Here is a 27,246-nt window from a genome sequence, read left to right on the forward strand (position 1 = left end):
GGAGCTCCCGGGCCTACCGAAAGCTTCTCCACATTGACTCACAAAGCAACCCTATTAGTTATAACGTGAATGAGTCAGGACACCAGCCAATTCCAAAGCCTGTCCTGTGAGTTTTTGAACTTCTTTGTAGAAACAAAGAACATTTTCAGCTATTGTTTACTCTTTCAAATATTGAATTACATTTAATCTTTAACAAGCGTGTTTCCACCACTTGGAAAATAAAAATTGCCTCACCAACTCAATTTTTGTGCCAATATTGGAATTTTGATATAATAACCTGAACGTTTGACTCGTGGAAGGCTTTTTTCATTGGTAAAAACAATCTTCATTTACTGGTTTAAGCATAGAGAAGAAAAGACAACGCTCAAACTCAAACCGAGGCCTCAAACGGCAGAGACAAGAGGAAAACAGCAGATGGCGATAATACTCAGACGCTGACAAAATCCACGAAGAAAAAAAAATCCAGGCAGCGTGACGTCACGGCATTTAGCAACCGGCGCGCGGAAGAAGCGGCGTGTTGTCGCTTTATTTACCATTTTCCCATTTGGTAAGCTTCTCTAGTTTGAAAAGTCGTCTGCGTTTTGAAGACAGTCGTGTGTCTCATAGACAAGATGATTTTCCTCAAACAGACAGAAAAAACACTCAGTTTAGTGTAGTTTAGTTTAGTCAGCGTTTATCTTGTTGCGCACTACTACTAGTTAGCACAGAACAGCTAAATAGCTAACTTGGTTGTTGACAGTACTTTTTTGACGTTTCTGTAACGCTGAATGTTCTTAACTCTTACTGAACAGCATTTGGCTTTTTTGTGTCTGCGCTTGCATTTATTCTTATTTATGTTGCTGGATAAGCTTATAAAATGTGTCGCTTTCCCCTTCTCCGTAATTTGTGGATGTTTCTAGAGTCACTATGGCTTCAGATGACATTGCTCAGCTGGCTGATGCTCTCTCTAAGACCCATGTTGGTGATGGAGAGTTGAGCTACAAAGGCCTTGGACTGAAGCTTGACAATGCAGAATCAGGTGAGAATATGTAGCTCTATTTTTTATTTTTTTTTGCTGTTATTCCCTTGTGTGTGCTGTAGACATGAAGGTGATCCTTGTTGACTGCTTAAATCTGACAAATTGATCCCTGTGCTTTCAGCGGAGCAGCTGGCCCGAGACATCAAGCAGTACCAGGGTTTGAGAGCTCTACGCCTAGAAGGAAACACTCTGGGAGTTGAAGCTGCCCAAGCCATTGCAAAGGCTCTGGAGAACAAAGACATGCTTCAGGTGCTTTCATAGTTCACCATTTCCCATCATAGTAAAGGATCATTTATCATTAGGATTTGATTGTTAGTAAAAAACCTTTTCAGATTATTTGTCTTAGTAATCTAATATTTCAAGTGTGTTTCAAACTACAACCAGTTTTGTTTAGTTGAAATATTTCATCAAAATTCTTCCATCTTGAATATACAATACTGTTACATTCCAACAGCATTTATACTTTACACTCTCCTGCAGTGTGATACATTCTGTTAACTGTTCCCATTTTTGGTGTCTTTCAGAGATGCTACTGGAGTGACATGTTCACTGGAAGACTACGCTCTGAAATCCCACCAGCCCTGGTGAGAAGCCACTGAGTTACACCCCCAATAAAAGGAAGAATCCATCCTCTTTCATACTCTTGAACTGTTAAATATTCCTTTCATGCATGAATTATGAAAACCTCAATCAGGGTTTTTTAGTATTTTTATTCATCTTTAGGCATGAAAAAAAGGTTTTTGAACTTAATTTTTTTAAACATGTACTTTTCAAAGAGTTTTTTTTTTTTTGCATGTCACTCAAGGGTATGATGGAAGGGTATGAAGTGACACATCAGTGTCCAACGTAGTGGTGGTTTATGTGCAATCAGCACTGACACAAATACAAGAAAACAGCCTTTGAATAGCTGTCCACTGTAGTGACCACTATGCGTGAAAGGGATATCACATCAGTTTTCTGTGTATGAATGTTGATGTTCTTTTACGCTTCCTGAAATTTTCTTGTGTTCATACATGCACAATCTAATGTGCTTTATACTGTTCTGTATTTTTGTCTATTCTTGTGCTTCAGAGGTCCATGGGGAGTGCAATATTGAGTGCAGGGGCCAGGCTGACTGAGCTGGACCTGAGTGATAATGCTTTTGGGCCAGATGGTGTCAAAGGAATCGAGCAGCTGCTTAAGAGCCCCTCCTGCCACACCATGAGGGAGCTAAAGCTCAACAATTGTGGTATGGGGATTGGTGGAGGAAAGGTGAGCTCTCAAACACCTTTGTCAAATAATATATAGACAAAGACACACATTTATTTATGTTAGTTGCCCATCAATCACACCCTGATTGTCTTGTTTTAAATTTGCTATGGTTGTGTACAGAGGCACAGGCTCAAATTATGTACGTAAATGTTGGCTTTTTAATGTAGTTAACAGATTTTTAAAAATGTAACACTTTATTGTGTATTTGCATTATAGTTCTAACAGCATCCATGTTTGTATGTTTAATATAGATCTTGGCTGAAGCCCTGATTGAGTGCCACAGACAGTCATCGTCTCTTGGAGCTCCACTTAGACTAAGAGTGTTTATAGCAGGGAGGAACCGCCTGGAAAATGAAGGAGCTAGCGCCTTGGCTAAGGCCTTTCAGGTACAAAATACTCCCACCTTGTTCAGTTTTACATTACCGTAAATGTGACGTGTAGTAAATGTAATGATATTATGGACTTTTGATTTGGGAGGAACAAAGACCATTTCTGTTTTATGATGCAGTTTCTTCCTCGCTTTCACAACAGCTGATGGGCAGCCTTGAAGAGATTCACATGCCCCAGAATGGAATAAACTACTCAGGTGTGATGGCGTTAGCTTCAGCCATTCGACATAACCCAGAGCTTCGAGTCCTCAACCTCAATGACAACACTTTCACCAAGAAGGGCTCGCTGCCCATGGCACAGGTGAGATCCTTTTTTTTTTTTTTCAGCAACTTTCTGTAAGCAGAGAGGACCTTTATCCGGTGTTTGACTGTGTCCCCGAATTCACTTGGCCTTATAGGCTCTGAGGCATCTCAGGAACATCCAAGTGATCAATTTTGGTGACTGTCTGGTCCGTTCTGAGGGAGCTGTCGCCCTCGCTGCAGTCCTGAGAGAAGGACTGCCAATCCTCAAGGTCAGTGTACGATCGCAGCTCAGGACTTGGTTTCCCTTTGTGTCTCTTCCATCTCACAGTGCTCTCTCATGCAACTTTTTTTCCAGGAGCTTAATCTGTCATTTGGTGAGATCACTGAAGCAGCAGCACTAGTGGTGGCTCAGGCTGTTGCAGACAAAGCTGATATGGAGAAATTGGATCTGAACGGTATGCACATTGACCATGAAATGGGTCTTTATGTGTTTGGAGAAAGAAGGTCCAGGTTGATTGAACAATGCTGCAGAAATGTAAAATAAAAAGACATTTTTAGTTTGAAACTGGTTTTGTTTGTGGCTGATAGGTAACTGTCTTGGAGAGGAGGGCTGTGAGGCTTTGAGAGAGGCTATGGAGAACATGAACAAAGGAGACGTGCTCGAGTCACTCAGGTAACGCAGGCTTTAAAAATCCATAATCATTTTTAGTGTTTAACTGCACAAACATGCAAACAATAGATTTAAAACTTTCACTGCTACAGTGATGATGAGGGAGATGAGGGTGATGAAGATGACAGTGGAAACGATGATGATGACGACAATGATGATGATGATGATGTCAGTGATGACTGCAATGAAGAGAATGAAGAGGGCAGTGAAAACGGCATAACAACAAATGGAAATAGTCCTGTTTCGCCTAACAGTCCTGTAAGTTGAAGCTTTATTAGACGAACAGTTGCTTTCATGTGATTGTTGATCAGTTAGTTACTTCACATAAACTGGGAAATGAAAAGAGTTCTCAGTGATGTCTCGATGTTCGTCCACAGGCGGAGATCACGTCGTTCCTCAGCTGCCCCTCTGCAGAACAGCTTCTCCAGCTGGGACAGTTGAGGACACACCTTCAGCAAGAGGTTACATGTTTTTAAGTAGTCAGTAGTAAGTGTTTGTAGCATGTTGGTGTTGGCGTGTTTTACTTTGCTGGAATGGGTTTAACCTGTTGCTGTCTTCTCACCAGGTCGATGCATCTGAGCCACAGAAAGCTGCTGATGTCATTCTGAAAATCGGTTCCCTATATAGTGAAGATCCGGAGACCAAGGCCGCTGTTCTGGATACTATCGGTGAATAAAGTCACACTTACATTAGACTGATTCTGCTCCTCATTAGTCCCACATTTGCAGGATTCAAAGTTCAAAATAATCCTTATTTGTCTTATATTGGACCTTGGTGCCACCTCTCAGTTCATCAAAAACAAGCTCCTCTTAATTTAAGCCAACTTTCTTCTGATTGGCTGCCCCTCACAAACAAAAGGATTAAACAGCAGGTGGAGCTTTTCTGCTCACAGCTACAGCTGTGTGTCTGAGATGACCATGATTGATTGAGATGACTGCATAAAGAGCCAAAAGTAGGAAAACTGAAGTCTGAGCTTTTAACATACAAGGATCATCAGCACAGACACTGCTGTCATTGTTTGAAACTTTTAATATGAGCAGGCATCATTGGAACAGTTTATATATGACTAATTAATGAGAACAACCAAATTAGGTCCTCTGTCACTTTATAGTCAAACATTGAAATGCAACACAGCACACCCTTTTCAAAGCTTTGGCATGCAGAGATTACTCAAATATAATTGCACTGAGTGGGCTGCTTATTAGTGAGGACGTCAAGGTGCAGTTTCTCTCTTGTGCTGTCCTCTTTTTCATGTGGATAGCTTCTATTCTCTGAGATTCTGACATGCAGTGTGTCACTGCGCTCCACAGATGCAATGTTGAAGAAGCTCCTCTCTGGCTCCACCCTCCAGTCATACTGCTTCCTCTCCACACTGCTGGTCATGATGGGACTACTCAAGGTAAAGCGTCGCTGCAGTGCTTCCTATTATGTAACACTTCACGAGAAACTATAAACACAATATCAGTCATTTATATGCACAGAATAGGTTCAGCAGGGCTCCAAATCTGCTGGCAGAGATTAGACATCCAAATATTTAAGGAACTTCAGCGATCCATAATTCTGTTATATCTCAGAATTTATCTTAAGAGAGCCATAATACTTGATATTTACTAGTACTGTGTGATTGATCCAATACCGAGTAAATACAAGGTAAGTATTGATGATGCTGATACTTTTAACTTGTAAAGGCAGCTTGTGTGGGGAGAGCAGTGTCTCATGAGTTCTGAGATCAATAATCATCAATTTGCAAATTCTGAACACATTTAATGACCACTAAATTACTGAGTTTTACTTTTCAAAATAATTAGTTAATACAACAAAACACACCTTTCAGCTGTTTATGTATTTTAAAACTGGGATTTTTGGAGACCTGGACTTTAAATGTGTCTGTCTCTAAAGCAGTTTTTGGTTGTCTTGTGTTGTTTAAATGTTATATAGGTTATAAATCAAACAGATGTGACAGTCAACACAAAAAGGTTCAGACATTTTTCATTGTGCATGTTTGAGGAATATTTTTTTATATTTTATTATTACTCGAAAAAAGTAATAATAACATGAAGAGGGTTTTATACTGAACCTGGTGGTTAAAAACAAAGTATTGATCCTGTCATGCTAGTATTGATCCAATACCAGCATTGGTATTGATACTATCTATATATGGGTCAGTAGGGCTGCTCGATTATGGCAAAAACGATAATCACGATTATTTTCACTGAAATTGAGATCTCGATTATTTGACGATATTTATTTAACAATAACAATGTATTGAATAATGACTTTAAAGATTGTCAAAAAATAATATAAAATAGTGTGCAAATACTGATAACAGTGCAAATGTTTGCAATATAAAAAATAAATGAAAAATGTAAACATCTATGTATAGTGAACTTTGCAGTGTTGCTCTGTGGTGCAGCTACGGCACTGTAGCAAAGTTTACACACTATGTCTACTTGATCCACGTCTGACTCCGCGAACCCCTAATGTTTCCACACCACTGAAGGTTTTTTTTTTACCTCTCTTTTCAACCAACGGCAGTCACTCTCCTCTCCAAATAACTTCTGCTTAGTAGTGATGTTGGATTCGTGAACGAATCGTTCAATACTCGAGAATCACTTTACTGACTCGTGAATCATGATTCACAAGCCCAACTGACTCACTGACTCATCCCTGTTTCTGTTAGCAAACTAATTCGCTTAGTAGAAATATATCTAGCTTATAATTAAAATTGGGGGGGGGAAACAGCCAGTTTCCTAACAAAAGCATTTCTGCTCTGAACCCCCTCCTGTGCTGAATCATAGAGCGAGCAAACAAATCACCCCCTCCCTCCTGGCTCACAGCTTCTTCTTGTTCTTTAAGGCGCATTACCGCCCCCTGGCTCACAGCTCAGTGGACATTTAGATGAGAAAATATATATTTAACACATTTAAGGAAAATACTAATAAAATAAAAATAAACAAAATAAATGTTTATTAAGCAATTTTGATAGGAAATTGCTTCATTTTAGAAATGTTTTTGCTGTTTTTTGCTCTATAAAATAGTTGGGGTTTTTTTTGTTTGTTTTTTTAGAATCATTCATCTTAGCAGTGGGCTTTACATGAAAAGAGAAACAAATTAAGTTTGAGTGAAAATGTAAATTTTTTGCACTCTCTGATCAACTGACTCAGTGAATCAAATGACTCAAAAAATCCGATTCACTTTGGTGAGTGACTCATTAAAACTCGATTCAGTAAAAAGAATCAAATTTAACATCACTACTGCTTAGCTTTCCGAGCTTCCCTCGGGTCCTCTTAATCAGCGGTCCCGGGCCGCGAGAGTTGAGGCTCAGGTGTGAAATGTATAGTTTTCAGGGTTTTTATCAGTTTTCAGCGTTATTTTGTCATCATTTTTATCGTTTACTCAGTTTTCCTGGGTCTTTTCACGTGTGTTATGAATAAATCTTCTTTTTTTCAGTACCGGTACTAGTTTTATTTTGTTGTATTTATCCGCGACACCTTAAAGGCCGGTCCACGAAAATATTGTCGGGCATAAACCGGTCCGTGGCGCAAAAAAGGTTGGAGACCGCTGCTCTTAATTGTTGTGACACGTGTTCGAAATGCAGAGAGGTGCGCTCAATTTGCCACACGGAGCAGCGCGAGAGTAAAGCACGAGGGAGGGGCTAATAATCGGCTCAGTCATTTTTCATGATCGTTGAAAGCCCAGATCGTAATCGTGATTAAAATTCGATTAATTGAGCAGCCCTATGGGTCAGTCCATCCACCGTTCATTCCCAAAAGATTTGTATTTATTATTTTAACATATTCACATAATTCCTATTAAAAAGCTGATCTTTGCCCTGGAAAATCTTCAGGCAAATCTGTAATGGCCAGGTTGTAAGTTGTTTTTAAATGTGGTGAGCCTTTTCTTTATTGTTTTTACTTCCAGGGAGAGGGGAAGACAAAAAAGGCTTTGCTGGTCCCGGGTCAGCTGCTATGTTTGGAACATGCTGTTCAGCAGGAATACTTCCCTAAGCACGATGCCTCACTGCTTCACATCTTCCTGTCCAGGTAGAACAGTCTTTCATCACCTCGACTTAGTTGAACTTCGTATATCTATTTAAATGTGTGTTAGCCTGTTGCACGAGTGAGACCGCAGCCTCACACGTTCACTTTTTTGTTTGACTCTTTAGGAACGGTGGGGTTCTCAAGTCATGTGGCAGTGCCAGAGAGAGGCTGAGCTCTGCTTTGGAGAGGAGGTGCCAGGATTAACACTGAGCTAACCAACACAGGGGCACACTCTGCACTCACATTCAGTTTTTCACCTTTGAAAAACAAGCAGGGATGGGGTGTTTTTTTTTTTTTTTTTTTTGGGAGGGGGGGGGGGGTTTCTAGTCAAAGGCCAAGTCCAACCACTGATTTCTGATTTCTGCTCCTGACATTCATATTTTATGAAGGCTTCACAGAGACTGTCCAAGAATGTCTTAATTTTTATTTTTCTACTTGTGCTTGTGACTTATATTTTTATAGAAAATAGATACAAATGCTTTAAAAAAAAAGTTCACATCAATCAGACTTGAGCTTAATGTGTTTAAAATGATTAATGACTGTAACCTGAAGTGAAGCGAACATCCTACATTTAGTAATTAATCGAGTTAAAATTTACAAATTAAAAAAAAAAAGACACAAAAAGGAATTTATTTCAGAAACATGCTTTTATATCTGTGGAAATCTCTGGGTTAACATATCATTAGTGTTTCCGAAATCAATTGAGAAATTTGTAGACGAGATCCCACCAGTGTGGCAGGCGCTGATACAACTACTGATTTTTGTGAAAACCTGGTTCAGGAGTACTAAGACAGAAATTGTGATGCCAACATTATTATGATCCATGAGTAAAATAAATAAAAAGGTGTTGTGTTTTTTAATGTATTTGAATAAATTCTTTAAAGGGAAAGAAGAGCAACGTTAGGGAGAGTTTGTTTACTCACAGCTGTGATTGTGCTGCTCATAGGGACCAACCCATACTGCAGGATCATCATGATCAGGGACCAGAATCACTTTTATTTGCAGTTTCTTATTATGTTGCACAACATCCTGTGTATTACCTCATATAGCTCTGTGTGTTGGTGGTATGAGAATGGAACGTAGCATTTAGATCACCGTTTGATTGTGCATCTATTCCTTGAGGATTACTTTGGTTTACCTGATTAGTAATTTGTGCCAAATGTTCTGTCTTAAATATAGTTCATCTAACAAACCTGACACCCTCTGTGTTTGTCTGAGTGTTTTCACAGTCGTGTCTGCAACAGCCGCCTTTGAACTCATTCTAAGAAAAGTTAATGTTTTGGGGTTTTTTTGAGTGGTGACGTTTATTAGTATCGGTCCTCAGAAAGCATCCATGTTGAATAAAACAGGTGAGATGAATAATGGAGCATCACATCAAAACACGATGAGTTAAACTTAAGGAATATAATCTGTCCAGTTAGGAAGCAGAAACTGTGATGAGTGTAGTTCACCTGCTTTGGTGTAAATAAAAGTGACAACAGGTGCATGAGAGGCAACAGAATAAACCCCCCTCTCACAGATCATTGATCTTATCCCTCCTGACTGATTCTTGCCACTACTGCATGAGACTGTCCCTGCATCGCACTGAGGCTTCACAGAAAGTCCAACTCCAGGATGACATATCCATAGGTGCTATCACAAGAAGGCACAGACTAAAGTGTGGAGGAGATGTGAGGAGCCGTGGATAGGGCTGTAGAGTAGCATCAACCTAGCAGCAGGACCGGTGGCTGCTCAAGTGTATGAGGAGTGACAAAATGGTGGCTGCAGATGACAAAATGGTGGCTGCAGTGCTGGATGCCTTATTACTCCTCTGACCTTGTTGTTTGTAAATGTGAAGTCTATATTAACTCAAAGATTCTGTTTTTCTAGGCAATTACAGAGCAGATGTGGTGGCGAAACCTGAATCAGAATGACTTTATCCCCAAGGGGCAGTTAACATACAACAGAGCAGCATGACGTTGAAGAGAAGGACATAAACAGGCAATAAGAGATAATAAATACACAGAATATACAGTATATACACAAATTACACAGTTTTGAAATTAAAGTGACTGAAAGGTGAATAAATAACTGAGTAAAGAGTCGGCAGTATAAAAAGAGTCAGTCCTGCAGGAAATGCAGTGGAGGCGTGGCCCAGAGGGGAGCCTTTGAAATGTGGAGTGAAGAATGTGAGCGGAGTCGTTGATGATTTTGGCTGCCTATCTAAGGCAGTCTTTGGCTGAAAACCTGTGCAAGAGATCTGACGGGCAGTCCAGTGACTTTAGAGCACACTGATGCAGTGACTGGAGTGTTTCCACAGCTGGGGGGGACAGCGTGACTGTCAATTGAGTGTTGAAATAGAGTCCAGAACACACGTCCTACAGTGGGGCAAAAAAGTATTTAGTCAGCCACCGATTGTGCAAGTTCCCCCACCTAAAATGATGACAGAGGTCAGTAATTTGCACCAGAGGTACACTTCAACTGTGAGAGACAGAATGTGAAAAAAAAATCCATGAATTCACATGGTAGGATTTGTAAAGAATTTATTCAACAACAAACAACGACGACAAACGCCATCTCCTAATTTACTATATCAACGACTAAATTTATTGTCTGATCACTGGTTGGTCAAACCAGAATCTTTTTTTTTTTTCCACAAAAATTAAACTGTTGTCCTGCAACCTAGAGAGTCAATTGTCAGCATTGGATAAATTCAGTATTTGATAACAAGTGTCTGTTAAATTCACACTATTTTAACACTAATGAGAGATAACAAGCTGATCTTCATTGCATGAGTGTTTGTGTTATTAGGCAGGTTTAATGCATGTCTGTGGAGCTGCATCTCCAGCAGGGCATGTTCTTAAAGTTGCCTTTCCTACACACTTCTCTGCTATTATTTGATCATTTCTTAACTAATGTGCTATGAGTCCACTGGTCTTTGCATCACACGAGGTGACTTGGACAAGATGATAAACAGACTCACATGCTTAAGATGTTGTCTAATCTTCATGAGCTCTCTTGTGTTTGTGTTAGTAGGGTTAATGCATGTTCTGCTTGTGTGTGTGATTTTGTATAAGTTTCTTTTTTGCAGTGTTTCAGACTCCTTAATTTTCCAACTTAAGCAGTCAGTTTTCTTTTCCCCTGATTTGCTAACCCAAATTTTGATTTCCCACATTAAATAACAGCACTCCTCTGTGTTCTACTTACTCTCACTCTGTTGTCCTCTCTCACTTCAACAGTAAAATGGGTAAAACCGCAAAGAATTCTGGGAACTCGTGGCAAGAGGTACTAGCACACGCAGGCTTTCAATTGAAATCAGTTACACAGCTATAAAAAGAAACACAAAAAATGGCAAGAAGCTGTTGTATTATTAACTGCAATAGCCGGTCACATGACAGCCACGGAAAGCCGACGGGTAAAGAGATCGGTTGTTATCGGATTACGTCGTTGAAGAGAAATTGTTCGAGCCATGTTTCCGAAGTAACAAAGAGGCGACTGGATTGCAGCCATTCAAAGACCAAATATAACGTCCCAGAACACTCCAGCTCACAGGTTAGTCTGCTCCAAGCATTCCCACAAAGGTCAGAGTTTTGTAGTAGTTAATGCGTCATTTTTCTTAACATAATTGGTGATATAGGTTACAAGTAAGTCTGGCGCTGAACAGAAACTGTCACGCTATGCTCCTTTATTTATTGTGCATAAATAGTGAATTGTCCTGACACAATATTGTGTTTCGCTTCTGTTATTATGGTACATTGACAAAAACATACTTTTATTCACAGGATAAAACAGTTGTTTTGTATCACTAATTGCCCAGTACGATTACAGCATATAATATTATTGTCACTGCTACATTTCTGTACCAGAAATTATTTCCACTACTAATTAATTACCGTTGAGCTCAAAGGTCCTATTAATAAACGGTTAACGAATGTGTATTTATGACGACGATTTGTGAGACTGGTAAACTTATGATACGTACGATGGTCTTTACTTTCTACACGGTGCATTTCAAGGTCCTGCACCCATCCGTCGGTAAACTGTACCTGGGCTTGTTGCAGTGACCTGAAGTTACTAGACTTCAGGAGTGTATGCACTCACTCCAAGAACCGTATAATTATAAATATGAGCGTGGTGAAAGTTGGACAGCACGCTAAAGGATTTTGTCCCTCTGTGTGCTCGTAAGGGTCTGACCCTTTCACTGGTTTGATTTTTTTCCTCGTATCTTTTCTTTGATTTTTCATCAAGTCTGTCTTTGTACGGACCGGCATTGTTCTCCTTCGTTTTGTACATACCTTTTTGGGGGGCAAAGAAAAAGCAAGAATTTATTGGAACCGAAGAATGAACGTTTTGCGGTGCTGCAAATGCTTGCATTTGATGCAGGTACTTGGATTGTTTTGCCACGAGTTCCCGGCATGCAATGCGCAAAAGTCACGTGGTCTGTCAATCTCTATAGCAGGCAGTTCTCCTTGAGCTTTGTCCTGTGTTCCACTGTCTCTTCTTGCCATTTTCTCCAAAGGTGGCAAATGTCAAACTCCAACAGTCTCCTCAGTTCTCCTCAAACGTTCTTTTCACATGCACAGTGAATTTGCAGCTTGTTGGAAACACAGTGCCATTCATCCGATCAGGCAGGATGATGCTTGATGTTTTTGGTGACCTTGTTAGTCCTCTTGATGACAGGGGCCAGCAGGATGGTGTGGTGGTCTGCTGAGCCGAGAGAGGAGAGGGGTAGGGCTTTAAATGCATCTGGTACAGAGCCATAGCATTTATCCAGAGTCTTCCCCTGACGTGTGCTGCATGAAACATACTGTTGGTATCCTTTAAGCAACTTGTCAGGGGAACAGAGGTTGAAATCACCCAGGATGAATTTGGCAGAGTCTGGTGATAATTGCTCCAGGTTGCACACGGTTTGTTTTCCAGCTCTTCACTTTTCGTGTGTCTCTCTTTTTTTAGTCTTTGCGCTCACTATCTCCCTTAAGTCAGTTTGGTGGCTGATAGGCCCCCACCTCACAGGTGCCTACAATTGTCCGCTTAATCCACAGTGGAATAATAAAAAGCATATTGTTCAATCAACACTAAACACACACACTATAAATATGGAGATAAAAATCATGCAATAGGAATATCAATAAACAAACATGCAATATCACTATTACAATAAAATCATGCAAATAAAATCGACACCCTGTACCAACACAGTCTGATCCAAAACAAAATATAAAAACACAATTTTCCACTGTGTGACAAGATCTTCACTTCTTTGTTTGTTACAACCAGTTTTATAGAAGCGACCCCATCATAAAACCCCCATGGTATTTTGCAAACTCTGTGTTTGTGTATGTATGCGCAAGCACGCGAGTGCCTGTGTGTGCGTGTACCCGTGTGTCTACGTGAGTGCACGTGAGTGAGTGCGTGTGGGTTTGTGAGTGTAACAGTTAAAGCACTGTGTGTGTCTGTGACTTCCTGTCGGTCATAAGATCTCACCCAAACTACACCAAATTCTTTTAGAAAACATACAAAACAGAGTTAACAAATTACAAGCACTGAGACACCCACTCTGCATCCACTGGGCCATTGGCCTCTTGTTGTCTTATATTTACAGATAAGCATGTAGAGTCTCCTGCAAACCTACTTCTAAGTTATAACGATGAGCGTTTATTAAAGGTACAAGCACACATCACATTGTAATAATTGTTATCTTGTACTCACATGAGTCAAGCCAAGAATATGGACACAAATCTCTGGGGAGGAAAAACTCCTCGGACTTCATGAACTGAAGTGGCTGGAAACTTTTGTTGTTGTTTGAGGAAGGGGCGGGGCGGGGGGGGCGGGGGGGGGTAACACTATGTAATATATTCGGTTTTAGAATTTATATTCAGTGTTAACTGTAGCTATAGGTTCAAAGTCTTAATACCATCTAATATAAATAAACAATACTCTCATATGTACAACCAAGGTGGCACAAGGGGTAGCAAGCGATCATTTTAGGGTGCCACCCCTGCCAAGAATATGGGATAAACGTCACTGAAACTACAGGACTCGCAACAATCCCCCAGCTGGTGTTTCTTGAAGACGTCTGTGAAGGTTCTCAGTCATCCAGGTCATCGTAGTCAAAGGAGCTTGCAAAGAAAAGCGTCTGGACTTCTTTAAGTTGCTTGAAGACGTTTTACATCTCATCCAAGAAGCTTCTTCAGTGGAAGAAGTGCCATATTTCGTGAGTAAGTTTGTAAAAAGGATTCTATCATTTAATGTTGGGATATAAAAGTAATACACATATTTAAACGACTAATGTGTCCGGGGAAATGCACGGTTAATAACCGATGCCCAGGTGTTCAGTGCTTTATTTTGGTTTTGCATCAAAAAGGAAATTATACTTTTAATAACGAGCAGACGCAGTTTTTGTTGCATCACTCGAGTGATGCAACAAAAACAAGTATAGGGTATAAAGCGTACAATATAGTCTATAGCACACAGGCAACTGACCAGTTGAAGCAAATGTGTGCGCAACAGCGTGACAAAATGTTACCAGTCCTTTTATTAACTACACAAGTAGTTAATAAAAGGACCCTTACTGGTTAAAGGTGTCATGGGTCTTTTTACCCCATTGTAACACATCAACCTGTTAACTCACTCCTCCAGCCTCATTTTCCTTTCTCCCCAACAGCTCTCATGCAGTCTGCCATCGAATCCTCCATTCATCCTTGAATACTTGATCAGCTTTAAATGTCACTGTTAATTTTATCAATTTATTTATCATTACCTTAACACTAATCCACTGTTTAGTTTTCTTACTTTTAGTTCATGGTTTCTACTTGATCTCTCAACTAATCTACTTTGTCTCTGCGTGCGTGCGTTCTCTCTCTCAATGAATCTACGGGCATCGAAGAAAAAAAGTGGAAGACTGGTCGTAGGTGGGGATTCAAGTTTTCAGTTGATAAAACTAAGACAGTTTTTTTTTTTAAAAAAAAAAAAAACAAGGAAGAGGGTTAATGAGGACATTAAGCTGAAGCTATATGGCACAGGATTAGAAAGAGTGAGAAAATTTAAGTTTCTGGGGTTGTGGTTTGATGAGAGGTTAACTTGGGGTGCACACGTTCAGGAATTGGTGGATAAGTGTAAAAAAAGTTTTGAACATTTTGAGGTGTTTGGTTGGGCTCCAAGAAGAAATTGTACATTATGTTACAGATTTTAATATTAATTAATCAGTGTCAATTGTTGATTTGTCCTGTTGTCAAGAGGGAGTGTTCGCCCAGGGCGCCAAACAGGCTAGGACCGCCACAGACTGGCATAACGTCGGGGCAGCACGAGTACGAGCAATTTTTTTTTTTTTCGGTGCCCGTGATGCCGCCCCCCAAGACGATGCCGCCCCGCGCAACCCCCGTGTGAAAAACCGCTACAGATTATAATTACGATATTTATTTTAAAACCTAACTGTTTTAAATAAAAATACATTAAGAAACAGATATTAGATTTATATTTCAAAATCCAGATTTTACAGCAGCAAAATTATTGTATCTCCACAGTTTAAACATTTAATAAACTTTCTACTTGCACAGTGTGGATAGTCAAATTGAATCATCATAAATCCATTTTATATTTATTTTTATTTTTATTCCTATTACGTTATTATTATAGAACTAGGAATAACAAAGGAAGTAGTCTGGCTCAGCACCATGATGCAAACTTGTGGCTATAGTATATACAGTATTCTAGAGAAGGTATAAAATGTCACTGTATGTGCATGTGTGTGACTTAGGTATAATCTTTTTGGAAATTATTACTCATGATATAACACTGTACAGAACATACCTCAGGAGAAGAGGAGGAAACCGTTACAAAATGAGCTCTGTGAGGCTGCTAAAGGCAGTAGATCCCTCACCAGCTGGATTAAAAACGGCACAGGTAACAATAACACATACTAGTTTTTGCATTGCAAAAGTATTCAAGTATAAAAACAATAATAAACATACCTGCAATGTTTTGGTTTTATAACATTTTTCTGTCATTACTTCGTTATGGATTAGGTGTGGATAATTAAGCAATAGATTAATGCTATACCAAATGTTATGATATTTTGATACCACGGTAAGCATTTACAGGATATTGTTTCATACAGGAAAACTGTTACTCAATAAGGCCCATATACTAGTTGTTTTTCTCTTTCTCTGTGACCCAAGAATTAATGTGTAAGACTTACAGGCTGGTACCTCAAGGTCGAAAACACCACAGAGATGAGACCACTTCCTTACTCCCATCCTCCCTTTTTTCTTTATCTCCTGGAAAAGGCTCGTTAAAGGCTAGGTGGTTTGTTTCAGAATTCACTGATGAAAGAACTCTGTATTCTATGTCTAGGAGTGTATTTTGCTGGGATGATCATAAATTGTAGCTGAACTGATAAACTACACACAGGATACTTCTTGGCTCACAAGGCAGGAAGACGTTTCCTTATTTGGTCTGTACCGGTTTGAACTGGGAAAGCTGACACACGAACCTTTTTTCATCTATATAAACTGCTGTGTATCAAATAAACCTTTGAGTCGATTGGGAAGGCAACCTAAAGCAGTCTCTGTTTTCTTGTTCTCCCAAGCTGCTCCCGAGCTCGTACTAACACGCTGAACGGCATACCTGAGTGTTACTTTAAATAATTAGGAATCTTAGAAGGAAAGGACAGAACTCTGCTTATCGCTCACGCCACGGAGGAAACCCGGGAAGGCAATTTCCTTCACCAAATTTTGCCTCGTTCTCAGATGGACAGCAAGTGGAGTGTGAAAGCTCAGATGTGGAGATGGAAGGAAGAGAGGCAAAGAGTGAGTCACCAGCCGTGGACACCAGACGGTTAAAAACACTCCATTCAATGTCCCCATTTTCAGAGTGCAACAAATCAGCCACCTGTGTTGAAATTTAAAAATGCCCTTTGTGTTGATTCAAAAATTATTTTTAAAATCACCCTCACCCATATAACTAAATGACAGTTGTTTGCCCCACAGTGTCTAAATTAGATTTTTTTTTTTTTTTAAACTCCCTTTGAGAATGACATTCCTTATGATTCCACTGAGAGAATGTAGACACTTGAACTATGAGCCTAAATGTTACACATAAGGATCAAAGAAAAAAAAAAAAAATTCCTCTTTTGAAGCTGGCCCCACACCAACATAAGCCCAGTGACAACATGGAAACTTATCTCGCTGCAACAGCGGCCTCCTCCTCGCCGGTAGCACACAGGCTAGAGAGCCCTGCGTAGCTCTCGTAAATTAGAGTCTTGCTCAGGCCGGAGCTCATTTATTTTTGAGCTGCGCAGAGTCCCTCTGGTAGTTCCACAGCAGTGCAAGAACACCATCTACTGACATAATGAGGTATAACCTCGGGATGGCAACGCATAACAGTGTTAGAATAAGTCACAATAAAACCAAAAAAAAAGCGGGGGGGTGATTTTCATACAAAATTAAACATGTAGCATCTTCCAACCTACTACATAAACAAACAGATACTAACCAGAAACATTGTTTGTGAAGCTGCAACCAGTGAACAACAGTACTCACAAATGCAGGCAGAGGTTCACAGACAACGTGTGTCTGTTGATGACACACGTTGATTCCCACCGGTTGCCTTTTCTGTGGCCGGAATTGGACACCAAGTCGCACCGATCAGCCCGTCTTCACGCAAGCCGTTTCATCTAGCGTCTACATGCTCCTGGAATCTGGGCCTCTCCCTCATTGAGGTGCTGACCCAGCTTTTCTAACAGATCCTTTCAGCAGCTGATAGGCCACATCAGGGCACACCCAACACCTCAACAGGTGCCTGCTATTGACTAATTTGTCCACTGTCCAGTCACTCCATAGTGGATTAAAACAATGTCATACATAAACACTAAAAACATGCATCACAAATATAAAAGTAAAATCATGCAAATAAAATCAGAACCACACATACAAATAAACATTAAAATCAGCATAAAACAGACTATAAAACAAATACAAATTTCCACTGTGTGACAGTAACCAAGCACAGTGTCCAACCTAAAGAATTACTAAACTCTAATCAGCAGTAATTTGTTGGTGTGTTTGCACTTTAAACAATTAATGTTACTGTTTGAAGTATGTAGCAAAACTAAAAGACTGAATGAGTGTTTTCCATGCAGAAGCACCTTCGCCTTACTCGTAGGATTCTGCTGATCAACCTGCTGGTCTTCTGGGTCTCTGCAGTCCAAGCAGCAAAATGCCCACAGGAGTGTTGCTGTGTCCAGCTCAATGTGACCTGTGTCAACAAGAACCTGACCCAGGTTCCTCCTAATGTTGATGAGGTATCTATAAAAATATACACTTACTCATCAGTTTGTTAGATACACCTTGCTAGCAACCGGATACGACCAAGAGGATACAACCGCATCCTCTTCTATCTTCAGAACTGCCTTAATTTGTCATGCATAGATTCAACAAGGTCCTAAAACATTCCTCCCAGATTTTGGTCCGTATTAGCATGATAACATCACACAGCTGCCTGCTGCACATCTAAGATGCAAATCTCCTGTTCCACCACATTCAAAAGATGCTTTATTGGACTGAGATCTGGTGACTGTGGAGAAAATATGAGTACAGTAATTTCAGTGTCATATTCATGGAACATGTTTGAGATGATTTGAGCTCTGTGGTACGCTATCCTGCTGGAAGCAGCCATCAGAAGTTGAATGCACTGTGCTCATAAAGGGATGGAAATGATTAGCAACAACAGTCGGGTAAGCTGTGGAGTTTAAACAATCCTCAAAAATGGGGCTGTTTAAACAATTCTGTTGAACAGGTGTTTATTTCGAGGCAAATACAAATTTTAATACCCCTGTTAAAGAATGATAAGGCTTCGGCTAAACTTCTCAAGCTGTAGTACCTATTAAATACTTATTATTATCCTCTAATATGTAATCTCCTTATAGAGAACAGTCAAACTGGACCTTCAAGGTAATGACATACAGGAACTCCCCACTGGGGCTTTCAGGCACACCCCCTACCTGACTCACCTGTCGCTGCAGCGCTGTAACATCCACAAGGTGAAGGAGGGGGCGTTCCGTGGCCTCGGTCGCCTGGTCTTCCTCAACCTTGCCAACAACAACATTGAGATCCTCTACCAGGTATTCTTAGACTTAAACCACATATATCCCATGATCATTTTCAGTGGTTTTTAAAAACTAAAATTAACTTCAAGAAGTCTACCCAACAATTCTCAGTGCAGTCCTTTGTTTTTTTATGATTCTAGGAGTCATTTGACGGTCTGTCCTCACTAAAGCAGCTTATTATTGACCGTAATCGTGTGAAAGAGATCCAGCCTGGAGCGTTCTCTCAGCTGGGCTCCCTCAACCTGCTCTCCCTCTCACACAATCAGCTGGTTTACATCCCTAATATGGCATTCCAGGTACTCACACTAAACCGTGTGTACAAAATACTTCAAAATGGAAAATTTCAAAGATTTTACAGATATGCACCTGTTGCTGGAGCCTTAAATAAAATGCCAGCTTCCTTTGCTTTCAGGGCCTGCAGAATATCAAGAAGCTTCGTCTTAGTAACAACTGTCTAAACTACCTGGACACTGAAGCCTTTGTCGAACTGGTTAACCTAAGACGTCTGAACCTGTCCAGGAATCCAATCCTCTGCAACCGTTGCCTGCGTCCACTAAGGTACGATGGGCTGTTGTTGGTCATGTACTGACAGCTTCAGGAAACCTCAGGAAAGTGATCAGCACGATTTTCTCCCCCCCCCCCCATTCTGCAGAGAGTGGGCTTTGTGTAACAAAGTGAAGCTGGTGGGGACTTGTGGAGGGCCATCCCATCTTTCAGGTGAGAGACTGAACGCTGTCCACCCTCCTAAGCTGAGATGCCAGAGTGAGGAAGAGGAAGCAGCAGGGATCATACCACGACCCACTGAAGAACTGAACAAGGTCAAGTGTCCTGCCAACTGTGTCTGTGAGGTGAGTGCCACTAGTTTTTTGTATATTTATATTTCATTTAATGCCTTCAGTCAGTTCCTTCATCATAATTATGCAAATTCTCATAACCACTGATCAATGGCCATGAGTACCATTCACAGAGAGTTGGGTAATGGCTGCAATCACAGCATTGTAAGATGCCAAAAGATGTAACCTTAGGCGGCCTAAGGTTACATCTGTGCGGCAGTGCCAGAGAGAGGCTGAGCTCTGCTTTGGAGAGGAGGTGCCAGGATTAACACTGACTCAGCTGACACAGGGGCACACTCTGCACTCACATTCAATTTTTCAACTTTGAAAAACAAGCAGGGATGTTTTTTTTTTTTTTTTTTGGGGGGGGGGGGGGGGGGGTGTTTCTAGTCAAAGGCCAAGTCCAACCACTGATTTCTGCTCCTGACTTTCATTTTCTATGAAGGCTTCACAGAGACTGTCCAAGAATGTCTTAATTTTTATTTTTCTACTTGTGCTTGTGACTTATATTTTATAGAAAATAGATACAGATACTTTAAAAAAGAAAAAAAAACTTCACATCAATCAGACTTGAGTTTAATGTGTTTAAAATGATTAATGACTGTAACCTGAGGTGAAGCGAACATCCTACATTTAGTAATTAACTGAGTTAAAATTTACAAATTAAAAAAAAAAGAAGACACAAAACAGGAATTTATTTCAGAAACATGCTTTTATATCTGTGGAAATCTCGGTTTACATGTCATCAGTGTTTCTGAAATAAATTGGGAAATTTGTAGAATAGATCCAACCAGTGTGGCAGGCGCTTATTATTGACCACAATCATGTGAAAGAGATCCAGCCTGGAGCGTTCTCTCAGCTGGGCTCCCTCAACCTGCTCTCCCTCTCACACAATCAGCTTGTTTACATCCCTAATATGGCATTCCAGGTACCCACACTGAACCGTGTGTACAAAATACTTTTACAGAGATGCACCTGTTGCTGGAGCCTTAAATAAAATGCCAGCTTCCTTTGCTTTCAGGGCCTGCAGAATATCAAGAAGCTTCGTCTTAGTAACAACTGTCTAATCTACCTGGACACTGAAGCCTTTGTCGAACTGGTTAACCTAAGACGTCTGAACCTGTCCAGGAATCCAATCCTCTGCAACCGTTGCCTGCATCCACTAAGGTACGATGGGCTGTTGTTGGTCATGTACTGACAGCTTCAGGAAACCTCAGGAAAGTGATCAGCATGATTTTCTCCCCCCCCTATTCTGCAGAGTGTGGGCTTTCTATAACATAGTGAAGCTGGTGGGGACTTGTGGAGGGCCATCCCATCTTTCAGGTGAGAGACTGAACGCTGTCCACCCTCCTAAGCTGAGATGCCAGAGTGAGGAAGAGGAAGCAGCAGGGATCATGCCACGACCCACTGAAGAACCGAACAAGGTCAAGTGTCCTGCACACTGTGTCTGTGAGGTGAGTGTCACTAGTTTTTTGTATATTTATATTTTGTTTAATGCCTACCATATATTCCAAACTGACTTTAACCTCTTTACCTGCGTTTGCCAATATAGTTACATATATATATAGGATATAGTTGAACACATTGAGGAATACGCTGGATTCTTGATTAGGTTAGAAAATCAATGCCAAGTTTAAGTCTGTAAAAACTACGGCTGATTTGCCGTTTTTCCATGTTTGTCTTTTTAATCTACCAGTTAACAGCCCTCAAGTTCAATGATTGAAAAAGGTTTTAAATTGAGCCAGGTTTGATGTTTTCCTCTACTTTGGATATTAATGTAAGCTACGATGGTTTCAAATTTAACACACATCAGAATGAATCAGTTGTCCTAACTGACTCTTAAGAGGTTCGTATTTGATCAGAAGTAAAGAAACAACACTTTTAAAATCCAAGTTAGTGGTCAGACTTTAGCTCCTCTAATGTGTGACTGCCCCCTACTGCCACTATGCATGTAAGACAGCTGCAAGTCAATAATGTAGTTAAATAGGACTGAAGTTTGGACGCTGAGAGATTCTAGTATGTGGAAAAAATGTTTTGCATGTGTGAATGTTTATTACAGGAACAAAACCATTTTCCAAAGATGCATCTTTATCTGTTAAGATTAGCTTTAAGGTCATCATATTATACCATAACTAACACTAGTAACTAATTTGGATCTTTTCTCTTTATCTAGATGGATGGAGAAAGTTAATCTGAAGGTGCGAGCCACCTGTGCCAAATGAAGGGTATTTCCTTCTATATAGTGTCATTTATTTTATTTTTAAGTAATCTTTTGACTTGTATTGTATGCAGCATTTTACTTTTCAAACCATTTATTTGTGTAAATGAGTTTGTAAATAATGTTATTCCTGTTTCTTTGTTTAGATTGTATCGTTAACCTATTTCTTAATGGTAGAGACTAATGAGGTGCATGTGTGTGTAAAATTCTGTACAAAACAAGTAAGATTTTGACAACCGAGGTTGTTTTAAAATGGTACCAGATGGTGCCAGAAAATAAAGTACATTTGTAAGAAATTTGACCAGTCTGCTGATGCTGTCTACATATCACCTTCCTTACCACTCGCTTTACACTACCTCACAGCCAGCAAAGGCCCCCAAAGCAACCAAACCCAAACCGATTGACCTCAACGGTCATCAGCAGGTCAAGATGCTCAAGGCCAAATCCAAAATTTGTGGGAGTCCAAACACAAAGCAGGGTGCAGCAAAGAAAGCTGCTAAAAAGCACAAATGTGTTTAAAATGATTAATGACTGTAACCTGAAGTGAAGTGAACATCCTACATTTAGTAAGTAATTGAGTTAAAATTTACTAAAAAAAAAGACAAAAAACTGAATTTATTTCAGAAACATGCTTTTAATCTCGGTTTAATTATCATTAGTGTTTCTGAAATAAACTGGGAAATTTGTAGAAGAGATCCCACCAGTGTGGCAGACGCTGATACAACTACTGATTTTTTGTGAAAACCTGGTTCAGGAGTGCTGAGACAGAAGTTGTGATACAAACATTATTATAATCTATAAGTAAAATAAATAAAAAGGTGTTGTGTTTTTTTAATGTATTTGAATAAATTCTTTAAAGGGAAAGAAGAGCAACGTTAGGGAGAGTTTGTTTACTCACAGCTGTGATTGTGCTGCTCATAGGGACCAACCCATACTGCAGGATCATCATGATCAGGGACCAGAATAACTTTTATTTGCAGTTTCTTATATGACTTTATGTTGCACAACGTCCTGTGTATTACCTCATATAGCTCTGTGTGTTGGTGGTATGAGAATGGAACGTAGCATTTAGATCACCTGTTTGATTGTGCATCTATTCCTTGAGGATAACTTTGGTTTACCTGATTAGTAATTTGTACCATATGTTCTGTCTTAAATATAGTTCATCTAACAAACCTGACACCCTCTGTGTTTGTCTGAGTGTTTTCACAGTCATGTCTGCAACAGCCGCCTTTGAACTCGTTCTAAGAAAATGTAATGTTTTTTTTTTTTTTTTTTTTTTTTGAGTGGTGATGTTTATTAGCATCGGTCCTCAGAAAGCATCCATGTTGAATAAAACAGGTGAGATGAATAATGGAGCATCACAACAAAACACGATGAGTTAAACTTAAGGAATACAATCTGTCCAGTTAGGAAGCAGAAACTGTGAGTGTAGCTCACCTGCTTTGGTGTAAATAAAAGTGACAACAGGTGCATGAGAGGCAACAGAATAAACCCTCCTCTCACAGATCATTGATCTTATCCCTCCTGACTGATTCTTGCCACTACTGCATGAGACTGGAACCTGCATCGCACTGAGGCTTCACAGAAAGTCCAACTCCAGGATGACATATCCATAGGTGCTATCACAAGAAGGCACAGACTAAAGTGTGGAGGAGATGTGAGGAGCCGTGGATAGGGCTGTAGAATAGCATCAACCTAGCAGCAGGACCAGTGGCTGCTCAAGTGTATGAGGAGTGACAAAATGGTGGCTGCAGATGACAAAATGGTGGCTGCAGTGCTGGATGCCTTATTACTCCTCTGACCTTGTTGTTTGTAAATGTGAAGTCTATATTAACTCAAAGATTCTGTTTTTCTAGGCAATTACAGAGCAGATGCAGTGGCGAAACCTGAATCAGAATGACTTTATCCCCAAGGGGCAGTTAACGTACAACAGAGCAGCATGACGTTGAAGAGAAGGACAGGGCATAAACAGGCAATAAGAGATAATAAATACACAGAATATACAGTATATACACAAATTACACAGTTTTGAAATTAAAGTGACTGAAAGGTGAATAAATAACTGAGTAAAGTGTCGGCAGTATAAAAAGAGTCAGTCCTGCAGGAAATGCAGTGGAGGCGTCGCCCAGAGGGGAGCCTTTGAAATGTGGAGTGAAGAATGTGAGCGGAGTCGTTGATGATGTTGACTGCCTGTCTAAGGGCCTGTTGGCTGAAAACCTGTGCAAGAGATCTGACAGGCAGGCCAATGACTTTAGAGCACACTGATGCAGTGTGCTGCAGTCTATTCCTGTTCTGAAGGCTGAGGGAGTGGCACCTCCTGAGAATCTCCTCAGTGTTGACAGAGAATTTCAGGAGGTTGTCAAAGATGGTTCCCAGGTATCTGTACTCCTCAACTACCTCCACTGGCTTCCCGTGGATGGTGGTGGTGACTGAAGCAGCCAGATCTCTCTGCCTACTGGAGAAGGTCACCACCATCTCTTTGGTTTTGCTCACGTTCAGTTCAAGTTTGGAGCTGTCACACCACTCTACAAACTCCTGAAGAGTGGGTGTTGTGAGGGGTCTGACAGCAGTGACAGGGGAACTGTGTCGTCAGCATATTGAACCAGGTGACAGTTGGGCTGTGTGGATCTGCAGTCATCAGTGTAGAGGATGAAGAGGAGGGGGGAGAGCACACAGCCCTGGGAGGAGCCAGTGGAGGTGGAACGGAGACTTGTTGACCCGAACTTTCTGAGTCCTGTTGGTCAAAAACTCCAATATCCACAGGATTAGCTGATCATCCAGGTGAAATCGGGAGGAAAGTTTAGTGGCCAGGATATGAGGCTGCAGAGTGTTGAACGCTGATGAGAAATCAGCAAACAGAAGTCTGGTGGAGGAGTCAGGGAGCTCCAGATGTTTGTGGATGGAGTCTAAGATTAAGATTTTTGCATCATCAACACTTCTGCGTGCACGGTGAGCAAACTGGAGAGGGTCCATCAGGGGGTCAGTTGCTCTTACGATGTGCTGTTTTATGATCTTCTCCATGGCCTTCATCACCAGGGAGGTGAGGGCCACAGGACGAAGATCATTCAGAGACTTTGGGTTGTTTTTGGGTTTGCTTAACACCTGGCTCTGCCAGGAGCCTGCATACACACCATCATGGCCTGGAAAACAAGATCTGGAAGTAAAATCAAACTTCACACTTGTAAACAATTGTATCATAAGAGTAAAAAGCATTCAGCATCAGCAAGACAAGTATCATGTGCAGGTTTTCTCAAATCAGTAAACTACAACTATTTCCATAATTCGCCTCAGACATGGATCATCCCATGTACTCAGTCAACATTAATGTAATCGGTGACTTCTCTTAAGCAAAGTCACTCCACTCATCAATCACTATGAGCTCAAAAGTGGTGAGCTAATGAGCCCATATTCAACTATTCCATAAACACTGCATCTCTTATTTGTTTTCTCATGTCACTTGTCCGCTTCTGCTGAATCCTCTACATGCATTCTTAGAAAAACAAACATTAGCAACACACATTGACCGTGGTCAGACGCAGGTCGACAGGTTCCAGAGGTGCCATAAAAAGACCATAAAGTTAGCCATCCATAGCTGTGGAAAGAATGTTATTCACATCATCAAAGTAACCTTCACATTTTCCCAAAAACACAGTGCAACAGCATCACCACTCATAACCTATAAACACAGTTTTCTTCACACACAAACCCAGAAATCCTGTAGTAGGAAAAAACATCAACCAGTTGTCCTGGTATAAATCGCATCATCAAGTCACATGAAGAACTGTAATGCTGTAGAAAAGAAAATGCAAATGTCAGCGCTGCGCAGATGTATACACACTTTCTCACAGTTTCCTCTGTGAGCAACACAAGGTAGTGAACAACACCCCTGGTAGATGCACAGACACAGAAAGTGGCATTTAAAAGGTTAAATCATCACGCAACCTCGAATGTTGCCGTCATCTTTCTGCTCCTGTAAAAGGAAACACACATAGATTCATCTGCACCTTTGTCAGGTGGGGTTTCTCTTTTCCTCATTCTCCTAATTATGGTGAATTGACACATGGGAAGGACCATACCTCTTAAGGAGGGATTCCAGGTTTACTCTAAAACTATTTGGCGATTTTTCAATATTTTTTTTATAATTTGTGTGATTAACAATTCATGTACAGGTATCAAAACTCTACAGGTGGTACATAATAGATAAGCTTTTGATAAGCCACAAGTAAAGTTCACTGAACAGAATGTAAAATGCTGCTTGATATAGTACACATGGCTTCTGGCCAGTTTTTTCCCCTCTACATAGTCATGTCTTGTGGGCCTGTTGGCAGAGAATGTAATTTGTGCATAATTTAATAAAAAACATTAACAAACATGTTTCTCTTTCTATTAATTTTTATTTATTTATACTTGTATGTTTTGTCAGTGCCCTTAGGACTATTGGGATGCTGATTCAAAGGTCAGTAAGTCTAAGGCAGATTAAAGCTCCACGTAGGCATTCATTAAGTGATTCCACAACTAACTGTTACTGTAATACTGTACACTTTAATAAAGTGGATGAAACGGGTATACACGAACACAGCACTGCAGGATACTTGATCAGTGGAACCAATTGTGTACAAAAAGTCAAAAGCCTGCCAGTTAGATTTGTGTTCTCATGAGTAAATATATTAATTTATCTTATGTTGTGAAAGACGTTTTGTGATTGTCATTTTATTTTGGAAAGGATTTTATTTTGGTGATTATGGATTACTTCACTTCCTGTTCCTTACGTTCCGAAGCGCGATCTGCTAAGTAACGTATGGTTTTCCCTCCTGTGTTGCTAACAATAAAAGAAACGGGAAAAGTAATCAACCAACCAAGTGTGTGCATTATGAAGAGAACATGGCCGAAGAAGAAGAAAACTCTTCGAGCTCAACACTGCCAAGTATCCTGGAATCATACACGTTACCATCAACAATATCATTGTGAATGTTACACACTTAAAAAAAAAAAAAAAGTTTACGAGCACGAATGATTGCTTTTGGTACCCAGTCATACTTAAGCTTTCCTATGTCTGCACTTCTGTGTGCTATGTGCTTTGAATATTGTGTGTAGTTTTCGTTTTATAGAGTTGTCAGCCAGGCATCTAACTATGAAACAAATTACAGCACAGGTGTCGAACTCCAGGCCTCGAGGGCCGGTGTCCTGCAGGTTTTAGATGTGTCCTTGATCCAACACAGGTGATTTAAATGGCTAAATTACCTCCTCAACATGTCTTGAAGTTCTCCAGAGGCCTGGTAATGAACTGATCACTTGATTCAGGTGTGCTGACCCAGGGTGATATCTAAAACCTGCAGGACACCGGCCCTCGAGGCCTGGAGTTCGACACCCCTGAATTACAGTCTAAAAGATCCCGGGCTTCTCACACAACAACCCAGGTTGACTGCGGACGGGCAGGCACGTCGACGCCCTCTCCTTGAAGTAGTGTTTCTTTATGAGTGTTGCGTAAAGCAGTTTCA

General features: G+C 40.5%; 2 protein-coding genes across 2 annotated transcripts; both read left to right on the forward strand.

The window, feature by feature from the left end:
• Positions 1–413: 413 nt before the first annotated feature.
• rangap1b (Ran GTPase activating protein 1b) lies at positions 414–7,887 on the forward strand. Its single transcript, XM_086302923.1, has 16 exons — positions 414–538; positions 899–1,018; positions 1,140–1,267; positions 1,543–1,602; positions 2,090–2,269; positions 2,521–2,655; positions 2,801–2,959; positions 3,057–3,170; positions 3,257–3,356; positions 3,490–3,574; positions 3,664–3,829; positions 3,949–4,032; positions 4,137–4,239; positions 4,882–4,970; positions 7,493–7,614; positions 7,737–7,887. Exons 2-16 carry the CDS (start codon positions 907–909, stop codon positions 7,813–7,815), a joined length of 1,716 nt encoding a protein of 571 aa, XP_086159049.1. The 5' UTR covers positions 414–538; positions 899–906; the 3' UTR covers positions 7,816–7,887.
• Positions 7,888–15,398: 7,511 nt separating this feature from the next.
• LOC147322920 (uncharacterized) lies at positions 15,399–21,940 on the forward strand. The gene is made up of 10 exons (XM_086302925.1): positions 15,399–15,492; positions 16,338–16,397; positions 17,729–17,890; positions 18,515–18,709; positions 18,835–18,990; positions 19,107–19,252; positions 19,347–19,542; positions 20,549–20,694; positions 20,786–20,981; positions 21,701–21,940. The coding sequence occupies exons 1-10, from the start codon at positions 15,430–15,432 to the stop codon at positions 21,716–21,718; spliced, it is 1,338 nt and encodes a 445-aa protein (XP_086159051.1). The 5' UTR covers positions 15,399–15,429; the 3' UTR covers positions 21,719–21,940.
• Positions 21,941–27,246: the final 5,306 nt, after the last annotated feature.

The sequence above is a fragment of the Aulonocara sp. 'chitande type north' Nkhata Bay genome, linkage group LG8 (assembly GCF_057382095.1).
Source record: "Aulonocara sp. 'chitande type north' Nkhata Bay isolate Kocher_YH1m ecotype deep benthic linkage group LG8, A_spYH_male_GT1.1, whole genome shotgun sequence".
In the NCBI taxonomy this organism is placed as follows: Eukaryota; Metazoa; Chordata; class Actinopteri; order Cichliformes; family Cichlidae; genus Aulonocara; species Aulonocara sp. 'chitande type north' Nkhata Bay.